Raw genomic sequence first — 18,185 nt, 5'->3', positions numbered from 1 at the left:
ACAGAAGCTTCTCAGTTTCAGGAGGTCCCATTTATTAATTGTTGATCTCAGTGTCTGTGCTACTGGTGTTATGTTCAGGAAGCAGTCTCCTGTACTGATTAATTCAAGGGTATTTCCCACTTTATCTTCTAGTAGGTTCAGTGTGGCTGGGTTTATGTTGAGGTCTTTGATCCATTTTGACTTAAGTTTTGTGCAGGGCGAAAGGCTTGGGTCTATCTGTAGTCTTCTACATGTTTGCATCCAGTTATGCCAGCACCATTTGTTGAAGATGTTCTCCTTGTTCCAGGGTATATATTTGGATTGTTTGTCAAAAATCAGGTGTTCATAGGTGTGTGAGTTAATATCAGCTTTTCAATTCTATTCCATTGTTCTACCTGTCTATTTTTGTGTCAATGCCAAGCTGTTTTCAGGACTATAGCTCTGTAATAGAGTTTAAAGTTAGGGATGGTGATGCCTCCAGAAGTTCCTGTATTGTACAGGTTTGTTTTGGCTATCCTGGGTCTTTTGTTTCTCCATATAAAGTTGAGAATTGTTTTTTCAAGGTCAGTGAAGAATTGTGTTGGGATTTTGATGGGGATTGCATTGAATCTGTAGGTTGCTTTTGGTAAGATTGCCATTTTTACTATGTTGATCCTGCCTATCCAAGAGCATGGGAGATCTTTCCATTTACAGGTATCTTCTTTAATTTCTTTCTTTAGAGACTCAAAAATTCTTACGGTACAGGTCTTTCACTTTTTTGGCTAGTGTTACTCCAAGGTATTTTATGTTGTGTGGCTTGGGTATCAAGGTTATTGTGGCCTCATAAAAAGAGTTTGGTAATGACCCTTCTGCTTCTATTGTGTGGAATACTTTGAGGAGAATTGGTATTAACTGTACTTTGAATTTCTGGTAGAATTCTGCACTGAAGCCATCTGGCCCTGGGCTTTTTTTGGTTGGGAGACTTCTAATGACTGCTTCAATTTCATTAGAGGTTATAGGTCTATTTAAATTGCTATCTGTTCTTGATTTAATTTTGGTAAGTGAAATATGTCCAGAAAATTGTCCATTTCCTTTAGATTTTCAAATTTTGAGGAATATAGGTTTTCAAAGTATGACCTGATGATTCTCTGGATTTCCTCTGTGTCTGTTGTTATGTCCCCCTTTTCATTCCTGATTTTGTTAATATGCAGGTTCACTCTTCGTTGTTTGGTAAGTTTGGATAAAGGTTTGTCTATCTTGTTGATTTTCTCGAAGAACCAACTTTTTGTTATATTGATTCTTTGTATTGTTCTCCTAGTTTCCATTTTATTGATTTCAGCATTCAGTTTGATTATTTCCTGGCGTCTGCTCCTCCAGGGTGTATTGACTTCTTTGTTTTCTAAAGCTTTCAGTTGTGCTGTTAATTCTCTAGTGTGATTATTCTCCTGTTTCTGCATGTGGGCATTTAGCACTATGGACTTTTCTCTTAGCACTGCTTTCAAAGTATCCCATAGGTTTGGGTATGTTGTATCTGCATTCTCATTGAATTCTAGGAAATCTTTAATTTCTTTTTTTATTTCTTCCTGGACCCATGAATTGTGCAATTGGGTGTTACTTAATTTTCATGAGTTTGTAGGTTTTCTGTAGTTTGTGTTGTTGTTGAATTCTAATTTTAAAGCATGGTGGTCTGATAAGACACAGGGGGCTAATTCAAGTTTTTTGTACTTGTTGAGGTTTGCTATGTTGCCAAGTATGTGGCCGATTTTAGAGAAAGTTCCATGTGGTACTGAGAAGAAGGTAATTTGTTTTGTATTTGGGTGGAATGTTCTATAGGTATCTGTTAAGTCCAATTGTACCATAACTTCAATTAGATCTTTTGTTTCTTTGTTAAGTTTCTGTCTGGTGTTTCTGTCCAGTGGTGAGAGTTGGGTGTTGAAATCTCCCACTATTAGTGTGTGCGGTTTTATGTATGATTTGAGTTTTAGTAATGTTTCTTTTACAAATGTGGATGCCTTTGTATTTGTGGCGTAAATGTTCAGAATTGAGACTTCATCCTGATGGATTTCTCCTGTGATGAGTAGGAAGTGACCTTCTTCATCTCTTTTGACTGATTTTAGTTTAAAGTCCAGTTTGTTGAATATTAGGTTTGCTACTCCTGCTTGTTTCTTGGGTCCATTTGATTGGAAGATCTTTCCCCAACTTTTAATTCTTAGGTAAAGTCTGTCTTTGAGGTTGAGGTTAGTTTCTTGTATGCAGCAGAAGGAAGGATTCTGTCTTCTTATCCATTCTGCTAATCTTTGTCTTTTTATAGGGGAGTTAAGACCATTAATGTTGATGGATATTAATGACCATTGATTATTGTTCATTCTTGTTTGTTTTTGATTTGGTGATGGTGGTGAGATTATGTGTGGAATTCTGTCCCTTTTTCCTTTTGGCTGTTGGTAAGTTGGGATTATCTATTGCCTATGTTTTTCTGGTTGTAGTTAACTTCCCTGGGTTGGAGTTTTCCTTCCAATACTTTCTGTAGGGCTGAATTGGTGGATATGTATTGTTTGAATCTGGTTTTGTCATGGAATACATGGAATATCTTGTTTTCTCCATCTATAATGATTGAAATCTTTTCTGGGTATAGTAGTCTGGGTTGGCATCCATGGTCTCTTAATGTAGGTAGAATATCTATCCAGGATCTTCTGGCTTTCAGAGTTTCCAAGGAAAAGTCAGGTGTGATTCTGATAGGTTTGCCTTTATATGTTACTTGACCTTTTTCCTTTGCTTCTCTTAATATTTTCTCTTTGTTGTGTATGTTTGGTGTTTTGATTATTATGTGGCAAGGTGACCTTTTTTTGGTTCAGTCTATTTGGTGTTCTGTAGGCTTCTTGTATTTTCATTGGTATGTCTTTCTTTAGGTTGGGAAAGTTTTCTTCTATGATATTGTTGAATATGTTTTCTGTGCCTTTGAGTTGGATTTCTTCACCTTCTTCTATACTTATTATTCTTAGGTTTGGTCTTTTCACAGTATCCCATAGTTCCTGGATATTTTGTGATAGGGATTTGTTGGACTTAAGACCTTCTTTGGTTGATGAGTCTATTTCTGCTAGTGTGTCTTCAACCCCTGAGATTCTCTCTTCCATCTCTTATATTCTGTTGGTTATGCTTACGTCTGTAGTTCCTGATCGTTTACCCAGTTTTTCTATTTCCAGCATTCCCTCAGATTGTGCTTTCTTCATTGTCTCTATTTCAGTTTTTAGTTCTTGAATTGTTTCCTTGAGATATTGATATTGATTGACTTGAAAATTGATATCTTGTAATTTTTGGTTAGTTTTTTTCTTCCATTTCTTCAAGGGATTTTCTCATGTCCTCTTTGAGATCCTCTATCATTTTCCTGAAGATTTTTTAAGGTCATTCTCTTCTGGTTCATCTGCATTGTGATGTTCAGGTCTTACTGGTGTATGGTTCCTAGTCTCCAGTGGTGTCCTATTGGGTTTTCTGTTGTTGGATGTGTTTTTACCTTGTCCTCTTCTCATCCTTTCTTCTGGTGGGTGTAGCAAGAGTTTCTTGTTCTCCTGGTGGGTGTGGGACCAAGGTTCTCTTCTGGTAGATGCAAACAGATCCAATACTCTGATGTCGGTCTTTTTCTCGTGAATGGAGGTGTCACTGTTCCCCGGGTGTCGGCAGTGTTCAGGCATGCAGGGTCCTGTACCGCCGAATGGAGGCCAGGCTGCCTCTGGGTGTTCGGAGTTCAGAACCTGCCACCTCCATCTTATTTTTTGAGGCAAGGTCTCTCACTGGACCTTGAGCTCACCAATAAACACACACACACACACACACACACACACACACACACACACACACACACACACACAGGTGCCTGTAGTGGCAACTTGTTCCACCAATAAATTTAGGGTGTGGCTTCAGTGTGTGGACATGATCCCTTATAAGGAAGACAAAGGAGGTATGTGTGGGTATAGCCATCCATCCATTATCTATATACCCATCCATTCACCCACTCACCCACTCATCCACTCATTCGTCTGTCTGTTCATCCATCCACACATCCATCCTTTTGTCCATCCATCCATCTGCTCATCTACCTACCCACACAGCCAAATATCTGCCATCAATTGATCTACCTACTTACCAGTCTAGTCATCCATCCATCTCTTTATCATCACCCATCCATCTACCCACCTAGCCAACCATCTATCCACTCACAGCTACACCTCTATCCATTCACCCACCCGTCCATATGACCACCTTTCTACCCATCTTCCATTCATCCACCCATTCACCTATCCAAAGAGTGGAGGAAATGGGGAGAGGGAGCCTGGCAAGGGGAAGATGATGCCTCCTGGCTGCCTGGGATTTCCTCCCCACAGATACTGATGAGTGTATCATCCATGGTTACCTTTGCCACCTAGGCTGTTATGTCAACACAGAGGGCAGTTTTCAGTGTGTTTGCAATGCAGATTTCAAGCTCAGCCCTGATGGGAGGAGTTGAATGGGTGAGTTGAGGTTGTATGGGTGAGCAGGCCGTTGATGTGCCCAGGATTCTGCGGATCTTGAACGTGTAATCATAGCTGCAGGGAGCTCAAGATCAGCGCTCTACATTGTTCCCAGTTCTTACTCCTTTTCTGTCCCTTTCTCCCATGCTGTTCCCTGAGCCTTGTAGGAAATGATATAGACAGCCCATCTATGGCCAGGTACTCAACAGTCATTTATTCTTAGCATAATGCTTATGCTTGCTTCTTTGTTTTCTTTCTCTGGCCTATGTGTTTGTATGTGTATATACATGATTATGCTTGAGGATGCACGTGTATGTGCAGGTATGTGTGCATGTTTGCTGGAAAGGATGATTCCTAGGGAACTATCCACCTTGTTTTTTTCATTTACCTATTTACTTATTTTTATTTAAATTAAAATATTCTGACTTATGGTTATTTTGTGCAGGGGAGGGGAGCACATGCATGCAGATGGATATCACAGTACAACCTCGTGGGATCTGTTCTCTCTGTCCATCTTTACATGTGTTCTAGGCATGGAAATGAGGGTTTCAAGCTTGGATCATCAAGCAGCAAACCCCTTCACCCACTGATCCATTCCACCACACCCCTGACCTTTAAACTCAATGCCAGAAGTATCCTATGGCCCCATAATTAGTGTCAATGGTCCCTGGGTAGCCAACCTTCTCAGGCATGTCCAACTTTACCACCTGAGGGCTGTATGTGTCCCATGACAACTACTAATGTTTCCCAAAACATCTCTAGGCGATGTCATGTTGCAGTGTCCAAAGGATGGGTAGCCTATCGTCTAGATGCCCATGGGACATTTTACTTTCACAATCCCTGTGTGTGGTTAGATGGGCTCACTGGCTTTTCTGGCCACTTCTTGACCAAAACAATTTGTAAAAAATAAGGAAACTTATTTTTCCAGTACATCTTTGCCTTAGCTCCTTCAACCTATTTATAGCCTCCTCATGGGCTCTTTTCCTAGTCAGTGGGCTGATGGGTTCTGATGACTCTTTTTGAGTTTGTTTGATTTTGAAAAATGCACAGTGGGTTGGGGAAATGGCTCTGTTGGTAAAGTGCCTGCCAGTCAAGCATGAAAACCTGGATTTAAAAAAACGAGGTGTAGTATTGTACAGGACAGGTGGGTCCTGGGACTTCACTGGCCAACCACTCTAGCTGAGTCTTCAACTCGGGATTCAATGAGAGACCCTGTGTCAAAATAAAAAATAATGTGGAACGTTATCAAGTAAGATATCCAACATTGACCTCTAACCACATATGTACTAATACATGCATGCACACATGAACTTGTACACATACATATAATACACACACACACACACACACACACACACACACACACACACACACACACACTCCCCCCATACACAAGCAGACTGAGTTAGGACAGTTTTGGGTTTGTATCAAAAGTTGGTCTGGGGAGATAGCTCAGGGAAACACATGAAAATAATGGCTGCCAGTAATCCCCACACAGGGAGGCAGACATAGGGAAACTCTGGAACAAGCTAGCTAACCACTGTAGCCTGTGAGCTCTGGGTTCAACTAAAAATAAACATAGTGGGGAATAATGAGAAAGACACACCAATATCGAGCATGTATGCATGCTGCCACACAGGCAAAAAAAAAAAAAAAGCCCTCTGTGTTATGTTACCTGCTATCAGCATCCTTCAGCCAGAGCCGTATCTCTGCTACACTGACGTATCATCACGATGTGTCATGATCAATGCCGGGTTCCCATGAGACTCACTCTCAGGGTTGTACAGGCTCTGTGGAGAAACATACAATCATGCCTTGCTTGGCAAGGGGAATATATCTTGAGAAATGGATCACATGGTATTTTTACTATTTTGTCAACATTTTAGATCTTGCTTCACACACGTGTGTGGCATATGTCAATCACTTTATGTTGTCTCTAAGTGCGGTGGAAATCAGTTTAGGGTTTGGAGAGTGGCTTAGCTTTAGAATTTGCCAAGGACAATCCTGGCTGGCTCCTCAGTGGTAGATTCTAAGCAAATTCTCATGCCCCAGCTCCTGATTGGCAGATTCTAGACGGGCACTCTATTGCTGGTCCACCACTCAAACCCTCACTGGAAAATTCTAAGTAGGTGCTCTACTGATCAGCGAAACTCCCAGCCATGTTTTAGTATATTCTCTTCTAGTATATTCTAGAATATCCCAGTATATTCTAGTCAGAGTCTACATACACACAAGATCTTCACTGGGGGGAGGGGAGATTCTGGGCAGGAACTCTGCTGCTGATCTGCAGCCTCAGCCCTCCTCTAGGCATTACTTTGAAATGTAAATGGATGGAGTTACTTAGAATAATGCTGAGTCCATGGTAAGCACTCAGGCAGTGTGGTGACATCAAGCTTCAGCATGAGGAAGCCACATCTTTTCTCTCTTTAAATCTATCTTTGTGGGGGGTAGGGATCTCAGACAAGTGATACTTAACTGACAAGCCTGCCTGAGCGTGACAAGGGTAGGACCCAGTGATTACCCATTTGTCTGTGCAGATGTGAGGCTGGGGCTGTGTTTCCTGCATTGGGATTCGGATGACTGTGGAATTCCCCTGCCTGGAAAGTACCAGGTGGATGTCTGTTGCTGCTCCATTGGATCATCATGGGGAGCTGAGTGCAAGCTTTGCCCGGAGCCTGGCTCCTCAGAATTCTCCAGCCTGTGTCCCCAAGGGCTGGGCTTTGCCAGCCATGGCTTCCTGTCTGGCCATCCCTTCTATAAAGGTTAGTCTGAGAAGGGGCACACCAAAGGAGAGGTCCTGGAAGGAAAAGGAGGGTGGTAAAGGGCACGGCATGGGCAAAGGCCTAACTGTAGGAAGCATTATTTGCAGAGAGGAAGATTAGTATCCAAGGCATGATGACCTATGACTGTCATCCCAGCACTCAGGAAGTAGAGGCAGGAGGACCAGAAATTCAGGGCCAGCTTGGGTTGGGCTACATGAGACCCTCTGGGGACAAATCAAAAAACAGGATTGGTATGATAATGGAGTTGATGAAATATTTGCCTTGCAAGCATGAGGACCTGAGTTCAATCCCCATGTAAATTTCTGGGTATGGGGTAAACAGATGTGATCTAGAGCTGAGCAGACAGACACAGGCAGATCCCTGGGGCTCACTGGCCAGCCAGCCTAGGTCAGTCCCAGGACAGTGAGAAAACTGAAAGAAACAGAAAATCAAAGATGATTTTTCCTCCTTGGAGCTCCTGAGGAACAACTGTTAAGGCTGTCTTCTGGCCTCCTTATGCATACACACACACACACACACACACACACACACACACACACACACACACACAGGTGTGGTGGTGCACACCTGTCAAGCCAGTACTGGAGAAGTGGAAGCAGGAATTCAAGGTCACTGTGGGGTGCATAGTGAATTTGATACTGTGTGAAAAACAGAAAAGGCGGAGATAGCAGGATGGCTCAGTGGGTAGAGGCTTTCCTCTGAGCCGGACAATATGAGTTCAGTCCTCAGAATACACAGAGTGGAAGGAGCAAACCAACTCTCAAATGAATAAAGCTATTTCAGCCAATGGACAGGCAGAATTTAGCTAGGTGGGAATTCCAAACAAGGAGACAGGGTCAAAAACAGACAAAGGACAAATGCCATGTAGCCACTGGGGAAGTAGGATGTCCGGGCATTCTCCGGTAAGACAAGGCTACGTGGAGATGCACAGATTAATAAAAATGGGTTAATAATTAAGAGAGAACTAGCCAGTAAGAAGCCTAAAGCCACTGGCTAAACAATTGTAATTGATATTAAGTCTCAGAGTCATCATCTTATTAAGTAGCTGTGGAACCCAGTGGGTGGAGAGAAAACCAGTCCAGTGGGACCGAGATAGGTGGAGAAAATCTCCTTCTACAGACCTCCTACAGACTTCCACTCTATTTGTTTTACACTTTTTACCCTTTTGGCTTTTGCGGGGGCCCACTACCCAGCTCCCAAATAAACACACCCAGAGTCTTATTCTTACTTATCAACACCTGGCCTTAGCTTGGCTTGTTTCTTGCCAGCTTTTCTTAAGTTATCTTGCCAGCTACCTTTTGCCTCTGGGCCTTTATCTTTCTCTTCTGTAAATCTTACTTTCACTATTATTCAGGGTCTTGCTGTGTAGCTGGGGAGGCTGGTCCCTGATGCCCTCCTCTCCTTCTTCTATTTTGCTCCTTCCTTTCTTCCCAGATTTCTCCTCCTATTTATCCTCTCTGCCTGCCAGCCCCACCTAGCCTTGCTCCTGCCTTGCTATTGGCCATTCAGCTCTTTATTAGACCATCAGGTATTTTAGACAGGCAAAATATCACAGCTTCACAGAGTTAAACAAATTCAGCATAAACAAAAGCAACACATCTTTACATCGTTAAACAAATGTTCCAGAGCTAAACAAATGTAACACACCTTAAAAATAATATTCTATAACACTCCACAGTGTGTGTACCCACACATATGCACAAAACAAAGACTTTTAAGAAAAATGTTAGCAAGTTCAAGAGGTAAGAACCTAGGAGGGCTTAATGTACAAATCCTAAAGACCTTCAGTGTGAGCCAGACAGTGGTGGCACATGCCTTTAATCCCAGCACTCAGGAGGCAGAGGCAGGCGGATCTCTGTGAGTTCTAGACCAGCCTGGTCTACAAGAGCTAGTTCCAGGACAGCCTCCAAAGCCACAGAGAAACCCTGTCTCAAAAAACCAAAAAAAAAAAAAAAAAAAAAAGACCTTCAGTGTGGTTTATCTGACCTTGTTTACACTTCATGCTCCAGATGTGAATGAGTGCAAGACGTTCCCTGGCCTATGCACACATGGCACCTGCCACAATTCTATGAGCAGCTTCCACTGCTCCTGTGACAAAGGCTTTACCCTGGATGCCCAAGAGAGGAACTGCACAGGTAGGTGCCACTCCCCATCTACTGAGCCAGGTCATGCATACAGGAATTTATGGGAGAGGTCTCTGAATTGGATGTAAAGACAAGGCTTAGTCTTTAGTCTCCTCTTAGCATACTTATCTATGAGCTGTGTGACCTAAGACAGCTTATCACCCTATCTGGGCTGCAGGAATCTCTACTGTCTCTATGGAAAGCTGACCAAGATTATCTTTGAAAGGAAATTTCTTGCCCTTTTTATTGTGTTCACCTGAGGCACTTCTCCTTCCCAGACTCGGCTCAGTTTCTTGAGGCTTCTGTGTAGCTCCTCATATCTACAGAGACCCAGCCTCATATGTCCTCTTGCTTGAAATCCCTGGCCCTGTGCGTTCTCATGTTTGCATACACAGATCTCTGGCCCATACATCTCTGTCCCCACAGACATTGATGAATGTCGTATCTCCCCTGACATCTGCGGCCAGGGTACCTGCATCAATACCCCGGGCAGCTTTGAGTGTGACTGTTTTCCTGGCTTTACTAGTGGCTCTTTGCTGATGAAGAACTGCATGGGTGAGTGGTGGCAGGCGAGGGGATGGTGGAGAGCCGTGGGCAGGGTGGACAGCCAGAAGAGGGATGGTGAGCATGCTGCTGGATAGATATAAGAAGTTGCAGTGGGCCATTGAATTGCCATGGGATACTATCATTATGAGAGCATATTGAGAACAGGTGCCTTGTGGAGAAAAGGATGGGACTGCCCCCAGAGAGTCCATTTACAAAGACTCTAGCTTGGGCATGATGGCATAGACTTATAATTCCATCCCTCTGGAGGCTAGGGCAGGAGGATTGCCAATTCTAGGCCAACCTGAGCTACAAAACAAGACCCTTTCTCCAAAATAAAAGAGGCTCCCATTAATCACTTTGTTATTTACCAACAAACATGTCACACTCATCCACTGGACTGATGTGATGCAGAGAGAGAGCTTAAGCACAGGGGGCTTCGTGGGAAGACAAATGAAGTTGGTCTTGGAGAGTTAAAAAAGGTACAAAGTTGGGTGAAGCCATGAAGGGGGTTGTAACTGGGAGTGAGAGTAGGGTAAGATCAAAGTGCCTTCAAACTCTCAGAGAAGTAGTTTAAAAACATTTCCTAAGAAAGCAAAATGACTATGTGGTCTGATGGGGTAGACAGAACTGAGAAGTGGCTGAGAGGTAGGGGTGAGTGAGATGGCTCAGTGAGCAAGAGTTCATGAGGCCAAGCATAACACACTGAGTTTTAGCTCTGGAATCCAATCAATCACACAAGAAGAGGAACTGCCACAGCTGTCCACTGTGACCTCCACAGACATGCCACAGTAGCCGGGGGAACAGCATATGTGAAGGATCTGGGGTGCACCTAAGGGTTGTAAGGAAATTCTGAGATAACGTGGAGGCCAGAAGGACACATGCAAAGGACACCCTGGGATGGGTGAGAGAGGCCAGAAGGATACGGATGGATGGAATGCAAATCGGGTAGTGATAAAGGAGGTACCACTCAGAGAACCTCCCCAAGCCACCGCATGCTCGGGTCAGCATCAGCCTGCTGTCTTTCCACATGTCCAGATGTAGATGAGTGTGCTAGCGACCCGCTGCTCTGCCAGGAAGGCACCTGCATCAATACAGAAGGGAGCTATGAATGCCACTGTCCCCCTGGCCGTGAGCTGAAGTCCCAAGGCACTGCCTGTGAAGGTGAGCTTGCAGAAAGTTGTGAAAGAGTGGCGGGGTCTGGCACATGCTCACATCCGTGTGTCTCTCCAAATGTACAGTGTAAATGTGAGGCGGTGAAGTGCATTTGCGTGTCTCCAAAGATGAACCTGTGTGTGTGTGTGTGTGTGTGTGTGTGTGTGTGTGTGTGTGTGTGTGTTTGCATCCACAAGATTGTATGTGTCTGGGGTGGGGGTGTATTTGTGTCTCTGTGTGTGCAAGAAAGGCAGGTGGTTAATACTGTCTACCTGACAGGATCTAGAATCACCTAGGAGACAGCTTTGGCATGTCTGTGAGGGAATTCAAGTTCCTAGGTTAGGTTGATTGAGGTGGGATGACCCAATCTGCAAGCAGGTGACATCATCTCATGGACTGGGGTTCTGACCTGAATAAAAAGGAGAAAGGGAGCTAAGCACCAGAAGTCATCTTGCTCGGTCTTCCAGGTGCATGTGGTATGACCAGCTGCCTTACGTTCCTATGACCATGACTGCCCTGCCATGGTGGACTGTATCCAACTGTGAGCCTAAATGAATGCTCCTCCCTTGAGTTGCTTTTGTGAAACATTTTGTCACAGGAATGAAGACGGTAACAAATACAAATTGGAAGTGTATCTATGAACACATCCATGTGAATATCAATGAGGCTCTAGCTGTGCAAAAGCAAGTGTGTTTGTCAATCTGTGTGTGGGTGTGTGTGAGTGAAAAGTCATCCAGATGGAGCTGGAGAGATCCAAAGAGCTAGCTTGAAGATCATTCGCACTGAATCCATGCCTTAGGACAGAAGGCAACCAGAGTTCATTCTTACAGCTTCCACTAATGAGCTCTCTTAACAATAAAGCCCCCTTGGGAGCCTCTTAAATAGTTCAATAGAGGGAACCCCAAAGGAGAGAGCAGCATTCCCAAAACAAGCAAGCCAGATGCTTTTTGCATGGTACAGGGATTAACATTTAAACATCTCGCTAGTTAGAGAATTCATGTCTCAGATTAAACACAAATCAGCAGATACCTGGTGACTGAGAGCCCCGGGATATATTCCCTATCCAAAATGGCAGCTAGGAGTCTGGAATCTAGGCATGGGCAGGGTTAGTTCCTTCTTGTTACAGAGAGAGAATCTGCCCTAGGCATCCCTCCAACTTCTGACTGTTGTTGGTCATTTGCAGTGGAATTTGATTCATAGGAACATTACACCCTTTTCTGCCTTTGTATTTGCCTGGTGTTCTTCTCTGTCTATCTCTGCCCAAATTCCTCTCTTAGAAAAGAAACCATTAGATCAGGATGCAAACCAATCCATGATAACACTGTGACTTTGTGATATCTACAAAGATCATTTTTAACTAAGGTCACACTAATAGATGTGGGAGATCATAATTCTCTCTCTCTGTCTCTCTCTGTCTCTCTCTGTCTCTCTCTCTCTCTCTCTCTCTCTCTCTCTCTCTCTCTCTCTCTGTGTGTGTGTGTGTGTGTGTGTGTGTGTGTGTGTGTGTGTGTGTGTGATATGTATGTTGTATCTCCATGCACTCAAGTGTGTTTTTGTGGGAAGTGGGTACATGTTCAAGTAGTACCTTGAGAGGATCAGGTGCTTATAGAGACCTTGTGTCATTCCTCATATCTACCCTACTTTTTTGAGTCAGGGTCTGTCACTGAACTATAGGCAGAACAATTAGGCTAGCCTGGCGGGCCAGAGAGTGTGTAAAAATTCTATCTGTGCTTCTCCAGAAGTAAGATTACAAGCATACACCACCATACTTGACTTTTTATATGGGTGCTAGAGATTAAACTAAGGTCCTTAAGTTTATATAGCGAGCACAACTGAACTGTCTTGCCAGCCACACAATCCTTCCAGAATTGTGTTTACTTATGTATGTATGTGTGTGCATGTGTGCATGTATGTATGTATGTATGCATTTTGAAGCACTGGGGATCAAACCCAGGACCTTTCTCATGCTAGGCACACACTCTACCACTGAGCTGCACATCTAGTCAAACTCCATTACTTCCTTAAAGTTATTAGTGTTGGTATAAAATTTTACTTTGAAATACACTTATAATCAAGCATAGTGGCTCACATCTGTCACCCCTGTACTCAGGATATTGAGGCAGCAAGATCTCAAGTTCCAGGCCTATTGTACATAGTGAGACCATGTCTCAAAACAGCACAATAAAGGGCTGGGTATGGCTCAGTGCTAGAGACCCTTCCTAGAGTGTGCAAATCCCTGAATTCAATGGCCAGGCTCTATGAAGACAGACAGACAGACAGACAGACAGACAGACAGACAGACAGACAGACATGGATGGAATATATAACTTTTAGAAAATTTGATGGATGAAAGATGATAGATAAAAGAAAGATATCTTTAAAATAGATGGATAGATGATAGCTAATTTTAGAAAAATGAATTGATGAATGGATAAAAATAAAATATATTCATGCAAGTCATGAGGAACTATATAAAAAATGTTTATTTAGTAAACAGTGGCTCACACAGGTAGCATATGTCCACTGCAGTGTTGATAAGAGTACTTCAAAAATAGAGCCGGGTGGTGGTGGTGCACGCCTTTAATCCCAGCACTCGGGAGGCAGAGGCAGACGGATCTCTGTGAGTTTGAGACCAGCCTGGTCTACAAGAGCTAGTTCTAGGACAGCCTCCAAAGCCACAGAGAAACTCAGTCTTGAAAAAAAAAAAAAAAAGAGTACTTCAAAAATGATTCAAAGTTGGACAACCTGATATAATAGGAATCCTGCTTTGCTGATTGTTGGATAATTGCACTTAATGTCTACCATAAGTCTCTCATGCTGCCTGACACTTCTGAGGGCCACTAAGAGTCAGGTCTGGTGGGCTTGAGGCTTCTTTCTTGGGCTATAGAGGAAAATGGAAGGTCCCTGGGGAGACCACTCTTCCATCATCTTTCTGTTGCTGCTTCTCTGAGTCTTCCCTTCTGTGACTGCTTCCCACCACTGCCCCCTCTCCCTCAGATGTGAATGAGTGTGAGTTTAGAAGTCACAATTGTGACAGGCACGCCTCCTGTTTCAACATCCCTGGGAGCTTCAGCTGTAGTTGCCACCCGGGCTGGCTTGGGGATGGCTTCAAATGCCACGGTGAGTACCTAGGGACAGGATTAAGGGTGGGGACCATGTAGGGCTGGGACTGGAGAGTCAGCCTGCCCACAGTCCCAGTGCACATACCAGGGGACCCCGGCTCTATCTGCTGCAGACCTGGATGAATGTGCCATCCAACAGCCTCACTGTGGCCCAAAAGCTGACTGTCTCAATACCCTGGGCTCTTACCACTGCACCTGCCAACCAGGATTTGTTGGAGATGGCTTATTCTGTGAAGGTGAGGTGGAGGGCAGGGCCTGAATGGGACAACCATAATGCTAGGGTTGTTCTCTCCTGCCCCATGGGTACTAGAGAGTCTATGCCCTTAGCCCACAGAGCCACTCCTATCCTCTCTTTTAGTTACCATCTTCTTCCTGTTGATTTATTATTATTATTATTACTATAACTATTACTATTATTACACTGTGTGTGTGTGTGCAAATTTACAAATTTGTGGGAGGATGCACTCATGTACAGGGACACACATATGTGAGTATGTGTGGAGGCTAGATGTTAACTTCAAGTGTTCTTCCTCAGGAGTCATCTACCTTGGGTTGGTGGTGGGTTATGGGTTTTCATTTGGTTGGTTTGTTGGTTGGTTTGGTTTAGTTTATATTTTGTTTTGCTTTGCTTTGAAACGTTTTTTTTTCTGGTTGGGACCCCCAGGACTTGCCAATTAAGCTATGCTGGCTGGCCAGGGATCCCCTGGGATTCAGGGGTCTCCATCTCCCCAGAATGGATTACACATTTGTGCCACCACACCTGGCTTTTTCACCTGGTTACTGGGGGGGGTCATGCTCTGATTCTTACATTAGTGTGGCACACACTTTACCAGCTGAGCTATTCCCCCAGCCTTTTGACCCCCGGTCCTTCCATTGCTCGTTTTCCCTTATATCTATACCCCTATAGTCAATCTAATCTTCTTCTTACTTCCTTGGCTGTGACTAAGTCCTGTCCATGTGCATCCAGCTGGACTGGTTATCTCCGTCTTGGTTATCTGCCTATTCTGAATTAGCATCTGAGTTCCCAGGACTCCCACTTGGGATTCTGGATGAGAGTAAATGTTTAAATCCCTGGCACTTCCCATCCAGTGTGGGTCTAACCCAGCTGGTCCCCAGCCCTGTGTTCTTCATGGTCCCTCAGACAAGGATGAATGCATGGAGAATGTGGGGCTCTGCAAGAATGGACAGTGCCTCAATGTACCTGGCGGGTACCACTGTGAGTGTGATATGGGAGAACCCCACCAAGAACCAGCTGGCCTGCTGGGTTTAAGTCTCAGTCTAGCCCTGTCCAGGCGGAGGTACAGAGTGGCAAGTTTCCAGAACGTACTATCAAGCATGGTAGACTGAGCTGAGGTCTCCGCAGATGTGGACGAGTGTGCTGTTGGGAACTTGTGCATGTTTGGGAACTGTGAAAACTTGCCTGGAACGTTCCGCTGCAGCTGTGATGATGGCTATGAGCTGGACCAAAGTGGGAGCAACTGCACAGGTATGGAGCCACCCTGGCGGGGAACGAAGAGCATAGGACTGAGAGTACGGGGACACAGCTTGCTCCCACAATACACTCACCCTGACTTCTCTTCTAGAATAGTTTCCATCACTCCCTTTTCCATATATGCATGTACTTGGGGGTATGCACATGTCTATGTGTGTGGTGAATACGCATGTGAGGCCAGAGGAGGATGTCAAGCATCCTTCTCTATCACGCTCCACATTGGCTCCTTGAGACAGGGTCTGTAGCTGAACCTGGGGCACAGCTGGCAGCCAGAAAGCTAGAGCAATCCTCCTGTCTCCATGATTAACCCTAGTGTTACAGGAGAGCACTCAAGCTTTTTACATTGAACCCAGGTCCTGTACTTACACAGCAGGTGTTCTCACCCAGTGAGGCAATTTCTTCAGCCCTCATTACTCCTTTATTTTAAAACTTTATTTTTAGATTTATTTACTATATATGTAACGAGAGTTTTGCCTGAATGTGTGTAAGTGTGCTACATACATGCCTGGGGTCCATGGCGGGGGCAGGGAGGGGGTAGAAGCAGGTGTTGGATCCCCTGGAACTGGAGTTACAGATGGTTGTGAGCCCCACCGTGTGGGTGCTGGGAACTGAACTTAGGTCCTTTGCAACAGCAACAACAGCTCCAAACTACTGAGCCATCTTTCCATCCCCATTTCCTGTTTTTAATCATCGCAATTCATTGCTGTTCTAGTTTCATTTCTGTTGGTTGATAAAAATATCCTGACAGTAGGCGTCTTAAGGGAGAAAGAAGTCAATTTCCACTTACAGGCCTGAGTTATAGTCTGCCACTATGGTCAAGCCCCAGTGGCAGGAGCTCGAGACAACCATATCACATCCACATAGAAGACCAGAGGGGGAATAATGCATGTGTGCAGGCTTCCTTGCTTGTGCTCAGCTCCATTTCCCCACTCGTATAATAGTACTTAGGGAATGGTACAGCTTGGTCTTCCCAAATCAGTTCATTTAACTAATACAATCTCCATAGACATGACCTCAGACCAATCCAGTGTAGACAGTCCCTCAATGAAACTGTCTTCCCATGTTATTCCAGGTTATGTCAAGTTGTTTATTAAAACTAACCATCACAATTGCCCTCTCACCATCCCCTGAACAAATGCGGTGAATAAATGAAGTGCCCTCTCCACCAAACCTGCTAAAATGGTCCCCTGCCCTAGTATCTTTAATAATAACAAACATATGGTAGAAATTTTCAGCATTCTATATGGATGTCTTTTGCCACCACTAAGCTTTCCCACAGACAAACTGTAAGTAGAAAGGCTCAATAAAACTTTACTGATACAATCAAGCAGTGGGCTACATTTGGCCCTCAGGGTTGTTTTCCAACTCCTGGCTCAATTGTGTTTTCTAAATCTTAGTTTTATATGTTGGCTGTGGGAAACTCAGGATGGAAGAGTGTGGACAGGGATAAAATCTAGGTCGAATGGAACTGAACAGAAAAAGGGAGAGGGCTGGATGGCCAGAGCAGACTCTTGACGCCATGTCCTCTTTGGCTTCATCATAGAGAAGGACAAACATTCGTACTCCAGCACCTGAGTGGGCCCATTGAGATCTGTAGTCACTCAGGAGAAAGGGGAGATGGGATACAGTGAGAGATCCTAGCTGGCAATGGTGTGTGTCCCTTACAGATGTCAACGAGTGTGAAAATCCTGCAAACTGCATCAATGGCCTGTGTGTTAACACCCCTGGCAGCTACCTCTGCAGCTGCCCCCAGGACTTTCAGCTTAACCCCAGTGGAGTGGGCTGTGTTGGTGAGTGCACACCTGGCAGCAGCTGGGGAACTCCAGAGTCAATATTGCTGACAGGGCTATGGCCTGGATCATCCTGGGTGTTAACTTGTGAAGATCTTCCTGCTCCTGACAGGCAGGGCAACTGTGGGCTGGGAAGTAGTCATCTGTTGTGATATTGCCTTCTGGTTTAGACACACATGGTCACATGCACACATAATTTTACACACATGCATACCTTCCCTGCTCAGTCAGGAATATTCAACCACTACATACAAACATGTAGGTATATATGGAGGCATATACAGTTACATATAGAAATATATGGTTCTAGTCAAAGGACAACAGCCAACGTAGTTACATACAAAAAAACTACACAGAGTGGGTCAGACAACCATACACAGACATGCAATTATACACATACATGGTCACACACAGAAAAAAAACACTGAGGCATACACAATTACCATAGACATACTAGCAGAGACAATGTTCAGATACATGATATATGTAGTTTCTCAGAAAACAACAGTTACCCACAAAGAAACACAACCACATGCAGACACAGTTGCACACAGAAATAGCAGCTGCATAAACAGAGGCACACACACATACACAATTACAGTCAGAGACAACATCTATACACATATACACAGTTAAAGGCAAGTCACACGTGGTATATATAAACACACAGCTACCCAGATCCAGGTAGACCCAGAGACAACCAATACACACATAGAA

General features: G+C 44.2%; 1 protein-coding gene across 1 annotated transcript in view; it reads left to right on the top strand.

Annotated features, from left to right (window-relative positions):
• Fbn3 (fibrillin 3) overlaps positions 1 to 18,185 on the top strand; it is a 77,356-nt gene that overhangs the window by 19,215 nt on the left and 39,956 nt on the right. Inside the window, 9 exon segments of the mRNA XM_035444164.1 lie at positions 6,968 to 7,222; positions 9,253 to 9,378; positions 9,793 to 9,921; positions 10,948 to 11,073; positions 14,062 to 14,184; positions 14,300 to 14,422; positions 15,328 to 15,450; positions 15,550 to 15,672; positions 17,346 to 17,468. Coding sequence (XP_035300055.1) covers positions 6,968 to 7,222; positions 9,253 to 9,378; positions 9,793 to 9,921; positions 10,948 to 11,073; positions 14,062 to 14,184; positions 14,300 to 14,422; positions 15,328 to 15,450; positions 15,550 to 15,672; positions 17,346 to 17,468 — 1,251 coding nt within the window.

Source organism: Cricetulus griseus, chromosome 4 (assembly GCF_003668045.3).
Source record: "Cricetulus griseus strain 17A/GY chromosome 4, alternate assembly CriGri-PICRH-1.0, whole genome shotgun sequence".
NCBI lineage: Eukaryota > Metazoa > Chordata > Mammalia > Rodentia > Cricetidae > Cricetulus > Cricetulus griseus.
The sequence above is the reverse complement of the archived record's forward strand: the minus strand, read 5'-3'. Positions and strand labels throughout refer to the sequence as shown.